Source organism: Octopus bimaculoides, chromosome 25 (assembly GCF_046866305.1).
Source record: "Octopus bimaculoides isolate indiv1 chromosome 25, ASM4686630v1, whole genome shotgun sequence".
Taxonomy (NCBI): domain Eukaryota; kingdom Metazoa; phylum Mollusca; class Cephalopoda; order Octopoda; family Octopodidae; genus Octopus; species Octopus bimaculoides.
Genome location: NC_142952.1, coordinates 17,028,963 through 17,049,322, shown reverse-complemented (window position 1 = coordinate 17,049,322; position 20,360 = coordinate 17,028,963). Strand labels below are relative to the sequence as shown.

Genomic DNA, 20,360 nt, shown 5'->3' with positions numbered 1-20,360 from the left:
TTCTAAAGTAGCCGCAGAGTGGCCAAATGACTCGCGTTTCTTTTGCGGTGCAGTGTATGTTTATGTGGTGGTCAAACCAAACAACTATGAGGTGAATCATATAATTCCTTATCTTGCTACACAATGTGTGTGTGTGTGTGTGTGTGTGTATGTGTGTGTGTGTGTGAGTGTGTGTGAGTGTGTGTGAGTGTGTGTGTGTGTTTACTGTGCAAACCAGTGTCAAGTTGCATCCCTTTATGCTTGAAGCATAACTTAGTGATTCAATAAATAGAAATTGATGAAATAACTACAAGAGCGAGATATGTGCAGGAATCAACATGAAAGACTAAAATTCTTGAAGATGGTACCCTGATAAACTGCATCCATTACAAATTGGTAGGTGATGAGAAAGCCACCCTACCATTGGAAAATATGCCAAAAATGGAACATAGAAGTGAGATATATTCTCTGACCTATCTTGGAAGTCATTAACTTTAAATAAGAAATGACTTGGTTCATAACAACCAGTCCAATCCATGCCAGCATGGAAAAAAGATATAGATGATGCTGGTGATGATGATGATGGTGGTGGTGGTGGTGGTGGTGGTGGTGGTGGCAGCAGTGGTGGTGCTGGTGATTATCTTTTATTGTTTACTTGTCTCAGTCATTGGAGTGTGGCCATGTTGGGGCACCGCTTTAAAGAGTTTTAATGAAAAGAATCAACCCCAGGACTTATTTCTTTTCTCTCATGCTGAACTGCTAAATTATGGGGGCATAAACAAACCAACACCAGTTATGGTAGGGGACAACCACAAAGATATATACATTTATGTACATACATACATATATACGCACACACACACACATATGTATGTGTGTGTGTGTGTGTGTAGATATATATATATATATATATATATATATATACATAACAAGCTTCTTTCAGTTTCCATCTTCCAAATCCACTCACAAGGCTTTGGTAGGTCTAGGACAATAGTAAAAGGCACTTGCCCATGGTGCCATGCAGTGGGATTGAACCTGAAACCACATGGCTTGGAAAGTAAACTTTTTACCACACACCCATGCCTGTGCATATTAGAGACTATATTTTCTATGTTAGAATATTTTCTTAAGCAGAAAACATGAAATTTATTGGGGGAGGGTTGATAAATGGAAATGGGTAATGTTCACACCTTTCTCAAGAATAAAAAAAGGATCCCAGCTTTGAACTAATATTGATTTTTTTTTTTTTTTTGTGATATTGCATCATGTGATATATAGAAATATTATTAGCCTTTAGTTGTATTACACATCAACATTCACATTTATTCATAATGTTCAAGCCTGTACTTGTTACCTGGTATTGAAGTCATGGCCATTAGTCAGGAGGTAATTGAATATGTTACAAGGCTTTCAAATATGATGTCTTCAATTCTTAGAGTAATCATCGATTAATTGTCTGCTGAATGCTATTGTTTTTGCAAGCTGAACATTCCTGAATTAATCCTGAGATTCTGGTTGTGCTGGTGGCCTTATGAATCAAAAAGATTATTCAAAGTTGCCATACACACTACTCATGTTTTTTTTTGGTTTTTTTTTGCCTAAAAATGGAATTTAGACAAAAATGGTGCTGAAAGACCTGGCTAAAAATGACCCCAAAATGCATTTAATTATAGCCAGAGGATTGCAACCAAAGGCATACTTTTACATAACAACGCAGTAACTGATGGTAGGCATGGTGCCCAGCTGTAAAAACAAATTGCTCCCACAATGTGCAAATTTCTTAACTTAATATATATGTACAAGTAATTCTTCTATCACCATCATGGCTGAAAGAAAAAATGCTGAGGCATAAAAAGAAGGGTTATTAGAAACCTTGCAAAAGGATCAGTTTGGGTTACAACAAAGTTCTTCTCATCATGGCTTATGGCAAGATGTGTAGCTCGATGGATGTAAGGAAGGCGCTTCATGTGAAGATGTTCAGTCATGATTTTCTTCAGGGAACTGCCTTTGGATGGAACCCGAGTCTCCTTCAGAGGAGCTGCAAAAATTATATGTAGAAGTATTGATAGAAATATTGTTAGATATGACAAACCATTGGTTGGTAGATATCATAATAGAAATATAGATATAAGTATTAGTAGAGACTTGGTAGAGGCCGAAACCGGACGTGGTTCCTCCTGATGATGTCTTGAGCTAACTGGATCCTATAAAGGAGCTGTTGTGGTAGCAGACCACGAAACATGGTTGAAATTCCTCCTTCCTTGGTAGAACAATGAATATTGGATGAAGTTATTTGAAAGATGTTCTGGTAAAAATATTGACATAAATCATGTGAGAAATGTTTGATAGACAATAGAGGAGAAATATTTTGTATATATAATGGAAATATTTTCCTCCACCTCCTCCACCACTACCAACAAGCAGCTATACCCCAACACTCTATCCTCATTACCATGCTATACTCCATACAGCATGTTCTTACTATCATACTATACCTCGCACACCAAGTCACTGTTACTAATCACACAACTACAGTACACTTACACATACCTTCATAAATCTACTACACAACAACACTACACTCCATACAATGTCTTTACTACTACATTCCAGTCCACATGAACTACTACACTACACAACAAATACCCAATACCATACTACACTGCATACATGTTATCACTACCACACTACACCCAAGACATGTACTCACTACAAAATTACATTCCATACAACTTGTCCCTCATACCACATTACACCCCATACAATGTCTTTCACAATTCCAGTACTCCCAGTACTCCCGAACTCATTGAAGGACACATCTGGGGCATTGGTCATGGTTAGCTACTCATGTAGGTGTTGATCAATATTTTCAATACTATAATAAGTCTTGCTTGAGTGGGGCTAACTTGAATGTAGCCTGCTTAACAACACTATATATACCTCTCCCACATCAATGTCAGGATGATTTGGCAGGTTATGATGGTGAGAGCCATAAACCATTATGTCATTGCAGCCCTCCTTAAACATTTCATATTGAAGTCAGTAAACAATAAGGAATAAATAAGTTTGCTGGACTCTTTAACTTTCCAAAAGAAAGTGCTACGTGGATGCTCAACTGGGTAAAAATAGTCAAATCACACCTTAATTAAAACAACCCACTGCATTAGGTGTACAAATTGGTTGGCATTAGAGCATAGGACAAAATGGCTCCTTGTATCTTTTCCAACTCTCTGCTTAGGTCTACCTTACTTTTCCTCCTTTCAGGATAAAACGAAGTAGAAAGTATATTAGACAATTGCATTAAAATGAATTACAGTAGTTATAGGCTGGTTCTTTATTTTATCCCTGAAAGGCAAACTTGACCTGGTGAGATTTGAAATCAGAGTCAGAACAAATACTACAAAGTATTTCATCTCATGTTTTAATGAACCTACCACTTCATTACACCTGAGAGCAGCTGAACAGAATTTACTTGGACAGGGCTAACTAGAACTGATTCAAACACAATACATGCACACACACACACACACGCACACACACATACACACCATACACACACACACACACACACACACACACACACACAGATGATGATGGTTGTCATCGTTTTAATGTTTAATTTTTTATGTTTGAATGCATCAGACAGAATTTGTTGAGGCAGATTTTCTATGACTGAATGCCCTTCCTGTTACCCACCCTCATCTGTTTCCAAGCAAAGTAACATTTCTCCCTGCCAAACATATTTTTCAAACATCATTTGTATGATGCTCTTCACTTTGAGAGAGAACGCCTTTGTTGCCAGTAGAAGTAATAGTCCCTGTCTTTGTCCAATCACTTCTTACCCTAGGTAATATACTTCCACCTGCACTGCCTATTATGTCACCTAGGTAACAGAACCTATCCACAACTTCCAGTAAGCCAGTCAGGCATTTAAGAGAGTCTATATCTTGCCTGTTCTTAGTGCATGCTGCCTCAGTGCATCTGCCACATAGAAAGCCTGCTTTCTCTGTTAGTCTACCTGTGATTCCACTTCACCACGTTGTGTCCATAGCTTATTCTGGGCATAGTTACTACCTACTCTTTTTCTGCATATCGAGCAAGGCCATTTCTCTAGTGAGTTACTCATGTTATGTTTGATCGATCTTTTCAAAATAATACCTAAGTGGAGATGACAATAAGTCTTGCTTGAGTGGAGCTAACTTGGATAACGCCATATATACCCCACCCCACATCAATGTCAGGATGATTTGGTAGGTTATGATGGTGAGAGCCATAAACCATTATGTCATTGCAGCCTTGCTAAATACTTCAGTAAATATCGAGCCAGGCCATTTCTCTGGTGGTACCAGAGTCTTACCTTCTTTTCCGTTTACTAACTTTACTCTCGGCTAAGTTTACTTTGAGGCCTCTCAGTTCTATCTTTTTTTCCATCCATGGCTGGAATTTCTTCTCTAACTCTGCTATAGATTCAGCTAGAAGAACTTGATCATCCACATATAGAAGTTCTCAAGGACAGCTTTGCAGGACTAAGATGAATAAGAGACACTTGAGGAATGAACTTTGACGGACTTCTACCATCACACTAAATTCATCACTGGACTCATTCTAACTCTAACTTTAATCACAGCATCTTTGTACATAGTTTGTGAAGCCCTCACAAACCATTTGTGTACCTTGTTTCCTTAGTGATCCTCATATTACTAAGCACGGCATATCCTGTCAAAAGCCTTCAAGTCAACAAATACTAAATGTACTTAGAAGTACTTTGCTACATGAGGAAGAAGGCATTTGTATCTGTGGTACTTTTCCTGGGCACAAAAGCTGAACTGCATCTCAGTCAGACTAGTTCTGATCCAGATTATTGTGCTACTGTGACCTTCATAACCTGGTTCAACAATTTGATGCATATGTAATTTCCTCACTCTAAAGCATTTAGTTTGTCCTTATAGCAGTGATGCTATTACACCACTCATTGGGTACAACACCTTCCTGGTTAACTATTTGGGTAACCAGCATGTATCCTACCAGACCAGATATTCTGAGTATCTTGGCAAAAATCTCTGATGGGTCAGCAGTATTCCTTCCATTCTTTAATCACTCTATCTACCATACTGCTGTCCATTTGTATTTCCAGTCCCACTGGTGGGTCAACATTCATTCTCCCATACACACTCTCCTCAATCAGCAACCTCTCATAACAACAGCACTTCCATGCTTCTTTCTTGTCATCAGTACAATGGATAAGTGTGCCTCAATCATTCCTAATATACTTCTCCCCAAAGGCATTTCAGTTTTCTCTGACATACTTTCTTGCCTGGGTAAATATACTTAACACCCAACTTTCCTTTCTCCGCTTTCACATTCCTTCCAGATTTTTTCAAGAAGGTTCAGTGGCTCACATTAGGTGAAACCCTTAAACTTCTGTGTCATTTTGAGGTCCTTTCAAAAATTTCCATCAAAGCAGTTTGAAGAGTAAACAAGCTTGCAGGGAACCCACACCTCTCCAGGCTTCACTTGCAGAAAGAACTGAGTTGAGCAATGGAAATTAAGTGAAGCACTCATCAAATTCACACTACTGACTCTGTTTACTGCTTACAGCAGTGAATTGCTTCTACAATGATGGCAGTGCTGATAATAGCATATTATGAATCAATGATAGGAAGGTATATCTATTCATAAAAGGGGACCCCATTTCATCTTTTTCTTCTTCATCATGTAAAAATCTAGCAGGATTATTGAGAATTAACCAACCCATTATAGGTGGTATCAGAAAGTGGAAGGTGAAGTGAGATGATGCGACGAAATTTTTTCAAAGTATTTTAAAATGCAGCAAAAAGAAAAAATGAAACAATAACAAGAAAAAGATAAATAAAATTCATTTGCTGCAGTACTTGTTGTAATGATACGAAACTAAATGTACTTAGTTTCCCATTGTTAAATACGCTGTCACAGATAAAAGGCGGGCCAGCTCAGTGGCTGGCGTAACAATAGTCAAATAAACAACCAACCACTCTGCATCGCATTATTGTAGTACCTGCATGACACAATATGGTGGAAGCAGTGGGATGTGAACCCACACCTCCGAAGAGACTGGTACCTAATACCAGTCCAACAAATGCTCCTCCTCATATCAATGCAGAAACACAAAATAATGGCCAGATGCATGAGCAGTGCTCAATGCCAACCTGCAAAAGAATCACAAGATCAGGCAGAAGAGTGGAAACAGAAGAGTGCTACAAAAACTTGCATGGCACAATAGTACTCACATTTTTCTTTGGAAGTCACTTGTGTTTTTTTCCACTTGCCAATATAAGTTTCTCCTTTAGTTGTGACAATACCAATATTGCACTTACTCAAACATATATCCATCACATTGAAATCACACAAATCAAACCGACAGTATTTTATGACGGGAGTATTTGACCACCAGATACAAACCTGAAAAGCAGAGAGAATGGAAAAAAAAAACTCTTGTTGCTGTTATCATCAATGTTACATAACAGTAGTTGCTTCATATAGAAATAGAAAACAAATCTCTCAGCTCACATCTAATTGTCTTCAATATAGGAAGTATTCATCATTTGACTGGAGCCTGGTGTTGCCATCCGGTTTCACCAGTCCTCAGTCAAATCGTCCAACCCATGCTAGCATGGAAAGCGGACGTTAAACGATGATGATGATGATGATGATGATGATATACATGACCAAAAAGATGAGATGAGCATGACTGGAGCACATTAGTTCATATGTTTGCTCAGTCAGGGTTGACTCAGAAACAACACTGACAAAAGAGAGGTGATCTTCAAAGTTGCCTCAATCTGTTAGAAACAGCAGCCAAGTCTACTTTCAGTCTCACTTTCAATTAGGTTGGATACTGTAGTCTAGGATAACCTATTATCTGAAAACAGACGGGATGATCATGGTGAGAACATTTTTTCATCATAATGTACTTGATCATGGCTGACCCAGGGTTAAACAATAACAAGAGATGCTCAAGTGTCATGTCTGCCATATATCTAACTTAAGCAAAAAGTCTCAAATCTGAGGGGAGGGGCAGCTAATTTTATAAACTCTAGTACTTCACTGTCCCTTTCTGGGATAATAAAAGATAAAATGAATCTCAGAGGGATATGAATTCAGAGCATAAAGAGCTTTAACTAAATACTTTAAAGCATTTAAGTTTACTTCACAAGCACATAGTTTGTAGCTGAGTCCTATAGCATGACACTTTGAGTATGTGTTTCTAGTCATAGTGTTGGATTGACCAATATCTTGTGGGTATAGAAAAGAAGACATTAAAAGGATGATAGTGATGTTAATATGTGTGCATGTATTTGTTTTTATACAGCTTAATTAAGCAGTATTGTTTGTAACCTAACAGTTTGACAAACAGATATTCATAAAATAAGTATCTGATTTTAAATAATACTAGGGTTGATATGATCATGTAAACCCTTCAAAAGTGCAACAACTGAATTAGGTGAAAGAGTTGAAGAAGAATAAAAAAGAAATAAAATGTTTTACCCTTTTTTGACTTTTACAAAATATTAGAATAACAAGGTGAGAATTTGGAAACAAACTGGAACTGGATGAAGATGAGGATGTATTTAAATGTTCCAAGCTCAGGGTTCCTCCAATCAAAGTGATTCTCGTGGCAAGGTTCAAACTATAATATAACAGAAGCATGGAATTACTGGTTGATGTGGAAATGGTGACAAGTGGCAAGAATACAGTGACATGTGACAATAATGGCAATAGGTGGTGAGCTTGCAGAATCATTAACATACAGGGTAAAATGCTTAGCAGCATTCCACCCATCTTTATATTCTGAGTTCAAATTCTGTCAAAGCCAGCTTTGCCTTTCAATCTTTTGGGGCTGATAATATAAGTACTAGCTGAGTACTGGAGTTGATGATATCGACATGTCCCCTCCCTGAACTCCCTGATCTTGTGCCAAATTCTGAAACCAATAATGGCAATGGTATAGTGACATGTGGCAATCGTGTTGAGACATGTGGCAACAGTGGTGAGATATGTGGTGACGATAGTGAGACACATTACCACATGGTGAGACATGTGGTAATGGTGGTGAAATGTGGATATTACTTCGTATCTTTACCCTTTAAATTAGATGAAGTAACCCTAAATATGCTCAAAAAATATTGGATGGTCATTAATGAAACATCTTTGCTCATCAGTTTGCTTGGTGAAGACTGGCCTGGGGCTAAATAGCAATAAAACCTCCCTCAAATCACACGAAAAAAAGGACATTAAATAATGTAGTGCTGGATACACTAAAGGGATGGTCATGGCTGGAACAACTTTAATCATAGGTTTGCTCATTCAAGGCTGACTTGAAGTCAAACAGCAACAAACCTTTCAATATATACAGCAGTTAAACCTCCTCTAAATTGCATGTGATAGTTTTTAAAATGAAGTCTCATTGGATAATGTAGTCCTTGAAACACTAAGTCAAATAGTCAGACAGGATGATCATGGCTGGAACAACTTTGATGATATGGCTACTTGAGCAGAGCCTGTACAAGCTAGGAATGCAGCCTCAAATTGCTAGAAATAGCAGATAAATTCCTTTGAATCAGAATACTACTGCCACCGAAAGAGAACCCTTTGAACAATGGAATCCAAATTAAAATGGTCACAGCTGGAATGCTTTTGTAAGTAGGTATTCCATTTAGCATAGATGACCATCATTCAGAAGATTCAGTACAACAGCAGCAACAGCAGCAGCTACAACAACAACAACAAATAATAACACCAAACTGATGTATAATCACTTACTCTGATGTGATTTTCCGAGACAGAAATTCATGGAAAACATAAACATGCCCATTTTTAGAGAGGCAGACAGTTGCCGCATCAGAACTTTCAACACACTTGACTGTTTGGTCAAGTTTTAAGAGATCAAGTATTAGATAGAATTGCTTCTGATAATGTTCTCCTTTCAGTGGACCTGTCATGGAAAAAAATTGGGAAATGCAATTAGATTTGGTGTGTTTTGTCAGGCTACAAAAATGAGAAGAGTAGACATAGAAATGATGGAGAATGGGGTATTTGTATGTTGGACCAATAGTGCTTCCTGCTGACTGAATACAACAAAAGAAATGTATATATATATATATAGCAGACAGGGGAGACACAATGAGATTTGCTATTTTGCTGGACCTCCAAGACAAGAGAAGAGGACATAGGACTTAGAAGTAGTCAGTGGTCATAGGCTATACTGATGTTTCTTGATGACTCATCATAAAAATAGTGAAAATTTTGCTGGGCCACTTGGTCGAGAGGATGCAGAATCAATGTTTTTCCAGGCCAGGCACAAAAATAGTGAACTAGGAAGACACAATATGGTCTGGAGGTTTTAAAGACCTCAAAGATAAGAGAACACAGAATTGAAGAAAGCAGAGTGATAACATACTACACCAAATAATGTTTTATCTGTTCCCCTGACACTGAACAGAAATGGTTATTTACTGGACATAGTTGTGTAGTGATGGGCTCAACTTGATCATCACATACTCACTAAGCACGCACAATTCGGTCCTCACTTATAAACTGGTCACAACTTGGTACTCACTTAAAAGATAGGAACAACCTGGTACTTACTTTTGTGCTGAGCTCAACTCTGTACTTAAGTTTTACCTTTATATTTTTACTGATGCATTTATATTCCTGCATCTGCTTTAGTGCCACTGTATCTACACCCTATCTATACCATTTTGTCTATGCCATTGCATGTATACAATGCACAGAGTGTCTCCAGTTAAAGCAGAAAGCAAAACAAAAATAACAGTAAAGAAAACTTATCTAAATGTCTTTTGGTAAAATATACCCAACTATACCCCATTAAGACTTACCCAAAATATTTCTTTTTATTGAAACAAAGCCATTGCTTTCATAACAAAACTTATTCAGTTGTAATGTGTTAAAACATGGCAAATTGTATCTCATTAAAATCTACACAGCTATTTTAATTATTCACCTCATCCATTAAAACTTACCAAATTGTCACCCCATCAATTGTTTATCATTAAAAATTAACTAATTGCCTCTCCTGCCATTGAAAGTCACTCAGTTAATACCCATTAAAATAGTCAATTGTTCCCCATTAAAATCAAAATACAAGCATACCTCAACTTACATAATTTCAACTTGTCATTTTCAAACATATTTTATTTTTTTAAGAAATTAATAGGAAAAAATAAACTTCCATTTCAGTCAATTTATTCAACCTTAAATCAGTCTCTGCAAACATATTTAACCATTTAGCATTCAAACTGGCCATATCCGGCCAAAATATTTAACCTGTTTCATGCTGAAGCTGACCGGATCCAGTTTCTCACCTCAATCATACAATGACATTCAAAAACTAAACAATCATTTCATTGAAATCTCAAAGCTATGAGATAATGCATGATTAATTCAAAACAATATAAATAAACAAACACTATATTTAACAGAGTAAATCTGAATACTTAAAGCATATAAACTTAAAAAACACTTAAAGTCCAATACTGAGGTGGAAAATCAAGTAAAATACATATGAAAGTATGTACAAATTATTCATTCAAACAGATATAAGCTAATTCTTTTAAATGTACTTTTGTGTTACATTATTTTTTAAGGTTAGTCACATTGGAACCAATTGCTGATTTAAGTTGAGGGATGCTTGTACTTAAATCTGCCTTTTGCTCCACCTTATTAAAACATAGTCAACTTCTCCATCAACCTATCAAAACTTAGTCAATTGTCCTCCTTTCAAACTTACCTAACTGTCCTCCATTGAAACCAGCAGCATAGATAGCATCATGGGTGAAGACAACAGTATGGTACTGGCCTGTACAGGCTCCAATCACACGAGAGGTTTTCAAACAAACAAGTGTAGGAATAAGGCAATTTGCAGGCACAGGTTTTTGCCCCAGCTGGAAATGTTCATTTGAACCACAAGAATGTACTTTGCCTCTGTGAACAGAAACAAAAGTAAATATTGTAAGCAACACTACCAATTCCAAATAAATTAATAACACAAATTTCCACATCATTTAGTATACTGTAGTTCCATAATGATTCTCCTACTTTAGTACAATGAAGTTTTTCTTTGAATGGAATCTTTTCAATGAAGTCTATTCTATTAAGACTAAAACATGTTCACAGTTCTTCCCCATACCAGCTGAAACATTCAAAATAATATCAGTCATTGATATTTTGGTCACTTCCTTGTAGTGAAATCAATTCTAATTATTGTTGTTGCTTTCGAAGTTGATGTTTCTCATTAATTCTGAATTAATTTCACTCAGTGTTTTATTCTCTTAAATATTCTAGACTCTCTCTCTCTCTCTCTCTCTGTTCAGGGGTGTATATGGATGTATGGATGTCAGTATGTATTTACTTAGGGAAAATGTGTGAGTGTGTGTGTGTGTGTGTGTGTGTGTGTGTGTGTGTGTGTGTGTGTGTGTGTGTGTGTGTGTGTGTGTGTATGTGTGTATGTATGTATGTATGCATGTACAACTATGCATTTGTATTTCAGAATAAAACACATGTAACTGCTTTATTATAAAGCACGTGGTTTCATTTTTTTTTTATATAGAAGTCTTCCCAAATGCAGATGAAAGGAAAAACATGTGAAGATGGTGATGCTAAAAAAATTGGTAAATAATCAAGTTTACATGATAACAGTCTTATGAAATTTCATCACCATCATCATCGTTTAACCTCCGCTTTCCATGCTGGCATGGGTTGGCTGGTGTGACTGAGGACTGGCGAACCAGATGGCTGCACCAGGCTCCAATCTGATCTGGCAGAGTTTCTAACGCCAACCACTCCGAGAGTGTATGGGTTGGCAAGAAAGTAATTTCGTTTTTTCAAACAGAGTTATGATTTTTTTTGAATGACTTATGATTTTTTTCTTTTGACATTTGATAGCTGTTACTTTTAGCTTACTTTAGAAGCAAATTGCACATGATTTTGTTTACAGCTATTAGTTCAGTGTCAATTTTAACGTGGAGTGCAAAAATGAACATTTTTGCCGTATTTTGCTTTTTTATTTCCATAAAGGCAAGAAAGCTGCTGAGGCTCACAAAGAGATATGTGAAGTTTATGATGTTGATTGCTTAACAGAATGCACATGTCAAAAATGGTTTTAAGAAATCTGTTCTGGAGATTTTTCATTCAAAGATGACCAACGTTCTGGTCGACCTACTGAAGTTGATGATGACTGAATCAAAGTCATAATTGAATCTGATTGTCATATAACTGTGCGAGAGATTGCAGAGAGGTTAAATGTATTATACATTGCCTTCTGTCTTGACCGAGCTGCCTTCTTCAATTGTGATGACTGTTGCTTCATCCCAGGGTCGTACTTGTAGACCCAACTTTTGTTTCTGATGTTGATCCTTGACACACACACACACACAGAGTATGAATCATAAATACTGAAATAAATAAAATTATAAAAACCATTTGTTGTGATAAAGAACTACATAGGAATGTACACACATCTCTTCCTTGCTTTTCACGTGTGGAGAAAAGAAGGTATAGGAGTTGAGTGATGGACCACCTCACAATCTATTGATTGTTCCTCAGAGAAGATGTTGATATACTCATCTCTTTTTCAAACAAATAGCATTGACAAATATGTCAATTAAACCATCTGTCATGCTAGTAGCTTAATTGCCTACTGCTATACATAGCAGTTATGCTATTGGTTGGTGAAGGAGATGAGCATGTTTTCTCAGAGGAACAATCAACAAATTGTGAAATGTCCATTAGGAAGTTCTCATGCTAATTTGACTGCACATTAGAAACAAAGAAGAAATGTGTGTACATCATTATATAGCCGTTTAAACACACACACTCACAGGTATACGTGTGTGTGTGTGTGTGGGGGGGGGGGTTATGGTTAGTGAGAGTACTGAAATAAATGTGGAAAGAACTAACCTTTCAGTTACCATCACCGTATGATTGACAGAAGCTGCAATGGCATTATATTTCTCTACCTTTGAAGAATTCACCAGTTGAGGAGTCTGAAAACAAAGAATGAATTATTAATAAATATTAAGAGAATCTTACCAAAGCAGAAGCTGTAGTACAGGCTACCCTGTCCTCTTAACCAAGTGAGGTGGTTTGACAGGTTCAGACAAATTTCCCTCCACTTCAAAGCTTCATGCAAATGTAATTATTATGAAGCATTTATTTTAATTTTATTGTTCTTTTGCAAATTAGGTGACAAATGGTAGATCTGTTTTAAAAATTGAAAACCCCATCAACTGAAATCCTGGCTACACCCATGTTGTCGTAGTAGGAGTGATGGTGGTATTGTCAGCTGCAGTCTTCATAGAGTAGATGTTTTCATCTTCCAAACAAAATGTATGATCCATCTGCCCATCTATGTCAGTTGTCACAAAAGAGGGTAAAGGGTAAAGACCCCTTTCGGTCATGAATGACCATGGGACTGCACCTAGAAAGTTACCCTCAGAGGCTCAAGTTCGGGCAAAGTTGTTTATGAAAGGCTGGCAGTCGACCATGCATACCAATCTCCCTTCTCCATGCCACTGATGTTATCCAAGGGAAAGGCAAAGGCTGAAACAGCTTGGCACCAGTGACATCGCAACTCATGTGTTATGTTTCCCTCGGGTGACTCGTAGAGATAACACAACGAGTTATACAATTTAATTATTACATTTATTGTTCAATTACATACAAAGAACGCACTCACCCAATGTTCGTTATGAATAAACAAAAGTCATGTCCGCCATATATATATCAATGACCTTATACTACGACAGTCCCACAAGACAACAACAATGAAACAATGAACTCAGACGAACCACATGACACACGGAACGTCAGACGAATTACATATCTAACAGTCCATATAACACCTCCCCACTGAAATTGATGCTACACAAGAAGTATCAACAGCAAAGTCTCTCTTGGGTTTTACGGGTTCTCTTGGACCGTCTTGGGTTGTCTGGTCCATACTCTGGAACGGGTAACATGGTCTTGGGTCTGGTTTGTCTTTGTGTTAGTGGCACAGTTTCCGAGATCTCCATCGGGTGATCTGTTGCAAATTCAAATACAGTGTTTTCTGCATCACCAGGTTCATTGTCTTCCTCAGTTGTGTACCGCGGTCGCAGCTGTTCCCAGTGTCGTCTCCACATCGGGCCATGAGGTATGACCTTCACGTTAAAGCAGCGAGTACCCAATGACTTCTTAATGATTGCTGGTACCCATCGGGGATCTTTGTCTCGGCGAGGTCCATAGTATAGTGCATACACAGGATCTCCGGCCTTGTACTGCCTGGTAACTTTAGCGACATCAGCCGAGCTTGGAGTCACCTGAGACTTATGTGCTTCCTTAGACTGTTTGCCTTGAGCAATGTGTACTGGCGATGGCAGCAGAGAATCAATCCTTGTTCGTATCTGCCGGTGATTCAAAAGTTCACTTGGAGAGAATCCACAGGATGTCGGTGTTCTCCGGTACTGCATCAAGAATTCTTGAAGTGCTCGTGTCGGCGGAAGAGAAGACTTCCTCAGAGCTTGTTTGAAGATCTGCACCAAACGTTCCGCTGCTCCGTTGGTAGCTGGGTGGTAAGGTGCACCTGTCAGGTGTGTGATCCCGCGTTCTTTGCACCAGCTCTGGAACTCCTCAGACGTAAAAGTTGGTGCGTTATCGGTGACCAGTGTGTGAGGAAATCCGAAGTGCGCAAAGTCTTCCTCAAGCAGATTTAAAGTGGCTTTGGAGGACGTAGAGGAAGTAGGATGAATGCATGGGTACTTGGAATAAGCATCTGTGATCACCAGCCAATCTCTACCCATAAAATTTATTGCATGGTCCAGATGTAAGTGGCTCCACGGCTTTTCTGGTAACATCCATGGGTGAACTGGAGGCTTAGATGGCTGCCTTTGATGTTCATTACATGAATCACATCGTCGACTGGCTATCTCTATAGCAGCATCGATACCAGGCCAATAAACAGCAGTTCTTGCTAGTTGTTTCATGCGTTCCATGCCAAAATGTCCAAGATGCAGAAGATTGAGGATCTTTGGCTGCAAGCTATGTGGAATCACAACTCTAGATCCATGTATAAGGCATCCATGACAGATACTAAGTGAGTTTGATAACTTACGGAACTTGTTGACTTCGTCATTGATCTCCATGTTCTTTGGTGGCCAGCCTTCACGGACGTAGCGCATCACTGTAGATATCACTGGATCTTTCCCTGACTCTTGACGGAGGACGTTAGCATCCACAGGTTGGACTTGAATACTAAGAGCTTTGATGGCACACACCATGTCTATGTCTTCACCATTTTCCTTTCTGTCAAAGTCGTTATCATCACCGAATGGCAAGCGACTGAGGGCATCAGCATTGCCATGATCTGCTGATTTCCGATATTCAATGGTGTAGTTAAACTGGTTCAGCCACAGGGCCCATCGTGCTAGTCTGTTAGCAGCGAGAAGTGGCGTCCCTTTCCTCGGACTGAATAGTGATGTCAGTGGCTTGTGGTCAGTCACGAGTACGAATTTACGACCGTACAAATATTGGTAAAACTTCTGCAAGCCAAATATGATAGCTAGGGCTTCCTTTTGAATTTGACTGTAGTTACGCTGTGCAGAAGTGAGAGTCTTGGACATATTGGATATTGGGCGCTCGCTTCCATCAGGATAGCGGTGAAACAGGACTGCTCCAATACCAACGTTTGATGCGTCACAAGCCAGTCCCAAAGTTTTGTTTGGATCGAAGTGTATCAGAACTTGACTTGATGAAAGTACATTTTTCAAGTGATCAAAAGCTGACTGTTCCTCATCTCCCCACTTCCAAATAGTTGACTTTTTTGTAAGGCAATAGAGTGGCTCTGCTATACTGGCTAGGTTTGGGATAAACTTTCCATAAAACTGAACTGAACCTAGGAAAGATTTCAAGCTTGATTCGTTCGTTGGAGATGGCATCTTTAAGACTGCTTCGACTTTGGATCCCTTAGTGATCCCTTCAGTCGACAAAATGTGTCCAAGGTATTCTACACTGGGTAGTGCAAACTGGCACTTTTCACGGCGACATCTGAGTCCATTGTCGCTTAGACGTGTGAGCAGACACTTTAGGTTGTTTAAGTGACTGTTTGCATCTTTCCCACTGACGAGCATGTCATCCTGGAAGACGGCCACTCCAGGTAGATCATGGGTCAGGTTTTCCATGATCTCCTGAAAGTAACCAGGTGCTGACTTGATTCCGAAAGGGAGTCGTTGTTGCAGGAGTACTCCACGGTGAGTGCTGAGTGCGAGTCTGCGTTGACTTTCTGGAGCCAGCTTGATCTGATTATAGGCATCAGCAAGGTCTATCTTTGTATATCCGAATCCACCTCCGAGTTTCTGCATCAGTTCAGCAGGGAGTGGCATTGGATGACGGTGATCAGCAAGTTGGTCATTAATTCCCACAGAGTAGTCACCACAAATCCGTAGTTTGGGCTTCAGGTTGCTTGAAGCGTGTGCTTTACGAATCGGTACCACTGGCGTTCCGTATTCATTGAATTGAACAGGCTTCCAGATTCCCTTGGCGATGCCTTCTTCGTAACCTTTGGCCAGGTCATCACAAAGAGCAAATGGGACCGGACGTGCCTTGTGAAAGACTGGTGTTGCGTCCGATTTGAACTTCACTTCCAGTTCAAAGTTCTTGAGACATCCCAATTCTTGCTTGAAAAGATCTGGAAATTCATCACACATGTTGTGACAATCTTGCTGCAGGGAAACATAGGGCTCGCTTGAGGTCTTTGGATACATCCCTTCTGCACCTTCCCTCTTAGCTTGGCTGTCTATGCTTTTCAAACCTAGAGCAGTGTCTACGGAAATTCCCAGAGTCTGGATAGCATTCCGACCCAGCAAATTAAGATCAGAGATCTTGGTGACTATGTAAGGTATAAGATCCTGCTTACCAGTTGTTGGATCCTTGGTTTGGCCCATGAAAGTTCCTAGAACAGGCAGGTTGTGCTTGCTGGCAGATTCATAGCGATGCTTGACATCTTGCAGCTTTGGTCTTCCAAGTTGTTTCCAGACTGACAAGGAAACAAAATTGCCTGTAGTAGCAGTGTCCAATTCCATTGTGAACAGTCTGTTCTGGATTGTTACTGGCACAATTAAACTGTGAGTGTCTCGGGAAACTTCACCTAGGATCGCCTTGACTAGCTCAGCTTTTGTGATTCTTTTCATGGGAGTTTGTGAATGGCCATTGCGTTGCTGATGTTGTTTTTTCCTACACACCGCTTGCAAATGACCCTTTTTATCACAAAAATGACATTTGGTTTCCCTGAAAGGACAGTCTGTTGCTTTGTGGGCCTTTCCACATCGGTAGCATTTCTCCTGGTTTGTGGAATAAGACTGCTGATGTTTCTTTTGAGGACTCTTATTCCTGTTCTGCTGGACCTTGTACACCTGCTTGGTTTTGGAACCGTATACAGTTTCTTTTGCAACCTTTGCTGCGTCTTCAGTCTCAATGGCAACCTGGACAGCACGGGCAAAATCTAGTTCTGAGTCTTTTATCTTAAAAAGCGCCTTCAGAACCGCTTCATTGTTAACCGAACATATGAATCTCTGTCTCAGAGCTTCATCCTGTGGGTTGGTGATCGCTGGAAAATCACAGGTAGCTGCATCCTGGCGTATACGTGCTGCCAGCTCCTGGAGAGTTTCGCCTGGCTTCCGCTGCATATCACTCCAAAACTTGAAACGCTCTCTCACAATGAAAAGTTTAGGGTCGAACTGTTCCTTCATGAAGTCAACGATTTCGTCCATTATCAAGTTGTTGATATCTTTAGGCGGATTTTGTTGGGTAGTCAGATTAGCAAGTTGTTTGTAAACAGTAGCAGTCTGATTGGTCAGGAACACTTGTGCCATGCGTTTTTCAGGTACAGCATTAGCAGCCACAAACGTACGGAATCTTGACCAGTAATCAGGCCATAGTTCTGTCGCTGAATCAAATGCAGTAAATGGTGGAATCGACACTGTTGTTGAAGCAGCTGAAAAATAGCCACTAGAATCGCCTTCAACTTGTCGAGCACCAAACAGTTTTAACAGAGCGTCCATATCTCTCTGATGTTGTTGCATTTGCTTGTCCATTTGTTCCCTAAACAATTTGATAAGTTCTACTGTCTGTTTTTCAGCCATTGTTATTACGATGAATAATTTTACGGTAAAGTAAGCATGTATCCTATCGGTCCTATCGGCGACGCCAATAAACTCTGTTATGTTTCCCTCGGGTGACTCGTAGAGATAACACAACGAGTTATACAATTTAATTATTACATTTATTGTTCAATTACATACAAAGAACGCACTCACCCAATGTTCGTTATGAATAAACAAAAGTCATGTCCGCCATATATATATCAATGACCTTATACTACGACAGTCCCACAAGACAACAACAATGAAACAATGAACTCAGACGAACCACATGACACACGGAACGTCAGACGAATTACATATCTAACAGTCCATATAACATCATGTCTACAGCTGAGAGAACTGGAGCAACATGAAATGAAGTATCTTGCTCAAGAACACACCACACAGCCTGGTCCAAGAATCGAACTCACTACCTCATGATTATGAGCCCAATGCTCTAACCACTGAGCCATGCACCTTCATTCAGAAAAGAACTATACTTACAACATGTGCTAACTTCAAAACTTCAACATACTTAAATAATCTTTCCAAAATATATGCAAACTATATAGATATATTCCCAATTGATTGGCGTAATTGACATTGCTTGAACAGGTGCACAGTATACAATGAGTCAGGTGTCAAAGTGATTCCAAAGCAACTTGAGATGAAGTGTTTTGTTCAAGAACACAACACACCACCCAGTCTAGGAAATGAAATCACAATCTTGTGATTGTGAGTGCAACACCCCAACCACTAAGCCATGCACCCTCTCACACACATACGCATACACACACATATAGGTGCAGGCATGGCTGTGTGGTAAGGAGTTTGCTTCTCAACTACATGGTTCTGGGATCAGTCTCACAGTAAGGTATCTTGGGCAAGTGTCTTCTATTCTAGCCACAGGCTGATCAAATCCTGGAATGGATTTGGTAAACAGAAACTGAAAAACGCCCATCGTGTGTCTCTGTCCGTGTCTTTGTGTCTGTGTTTGTCCCCACCACTGCTTGACAACTGGTGTTGGTATGTTTATGTCCCTGTAACTTAGTGGTTCAGGAAAAAGAAATCGATAGGGTAAGTACCATGCTTAAAAAAAGGTACTGGGGTTGATTATTTGACTAAAAATTCTTCAAGATAGTTCCCCAGCATGGTTGTAGTAGAAACAAGATAAAAGATAAAAAAATATATACATACAAAATATATATACATATATATATGTATGTGTGTGTGTGTAATATAGATACAGGTGTGGATGTGTGGATACAGAGCTGAGTTCGTAATCATGGGTTCAATTTCTTAGCCACTGTATGACACTCTCCTACTACAGCCTTTGGGTAACCAATAACTTGTGAGTGGAACTGGTAAACAGATATTGTATGAAAACCTGTCGTGTATGCATGCATGCATGTGTACTTCTCACTGCCTGACAAAACGTTGACATGATATTTACATTCCCTGTTGACAGTAAAATCGGTTGCTCAGTTCTCCCAAAGACAAGTCGAATAAAAAAAGTCCTTTCCTGAAAAATGAGTAAGGGTTGGCAACAGGAAGGGCATCCAAGTGTTGCATAGTTGGTGGCTGTGTCCCATTGTGAAACACGGTGTTATTGATGGATCTGTATCTCCATTTAACTCTTTAGATTACTCTGTCAAATACGATGATCATTTACTCACTTTCTTTTGAATTAATCTTGTATTATCTCATAGCTTCAGGATTTCAATGATGTGATTATTTATTTTTAGAGAAGGTGTGAGAGGCCACATCTGAACAGTTTGAACATAAAGCTGATAGAGTATCTGGATCAGACATGGCCAGTTTGAATGCTTGAGGGTTAGAAGAATGAAAGAGAGACTTACGAGGTATGTTTTCTCATTCCCAAGTCCAAGACGTCCACCTCCTCCATGGCCACAAGTGTAGACTCGCCCACAATGACTTAGAAATACAGTGTGGTATGTACACAGAATCACCTGTTCAGCAAGAAAGATAAGGTTATGATAACATGATGTACATTAGGTATATGTAAGTGTAACTTCATCATCATTATCATCATTTTACATTTGCTTTCCATACTAGCATGAGCTGTATGTAAAGATATATACATGCATATATACATACATATGCACATACACACACAAACACACACAAACATAGATATATACAGGGTGGCCACTGAAAGACTGAGTAATATAAAACAAAAATAACTTTTAC

General features: G+C 39.1%; 1 protein-coding gene across 2 annotated transcripts in view; it reads right to left on the bottom strand.

Moving 5' to 3' along the window:
• LOC106879132 (inhibitor of Bruton tyrosine kinase) overlaps positions 1-20,360 on the bottom strand; it is an 82,856-nt gene that overhangs the window by 48,481 nt on the left and 14,015 nt on the right. For both annotated transcript variants that reach the window (XM_089342137.1, XM_089342138.1), the window contains exons 5-11: positions 20,009-20,119; positions 12,934-13,019; positions 10,766-10,959; positions 8,779-8,950; positions 7,504-7,645; positions 6,246-6,417; positions 1,852-2,017 (exon numbers count right to left, since the gene is read on the bottom strand). In XM_089342137.1, coding sequence (XP_089198263.1) covers positions 1,852-2,017; positions 6,246-6,417; positions 7,504-7,645; positions 8,779-8,950; positions 10,766-10,959; positions 12,934-13,019; positions 20,009-20,119 — 1,043 coding nt within the window. The remainder of the gene's footprint in view (positions 1-1,851; positions 2,018-6,245; positions 6,418-7,503; positions 7,646-8,778; positions 8,951-10,765; positions 10,960-12,933; positions 13,020-20,008; positions 20,120-20,360) is intronic.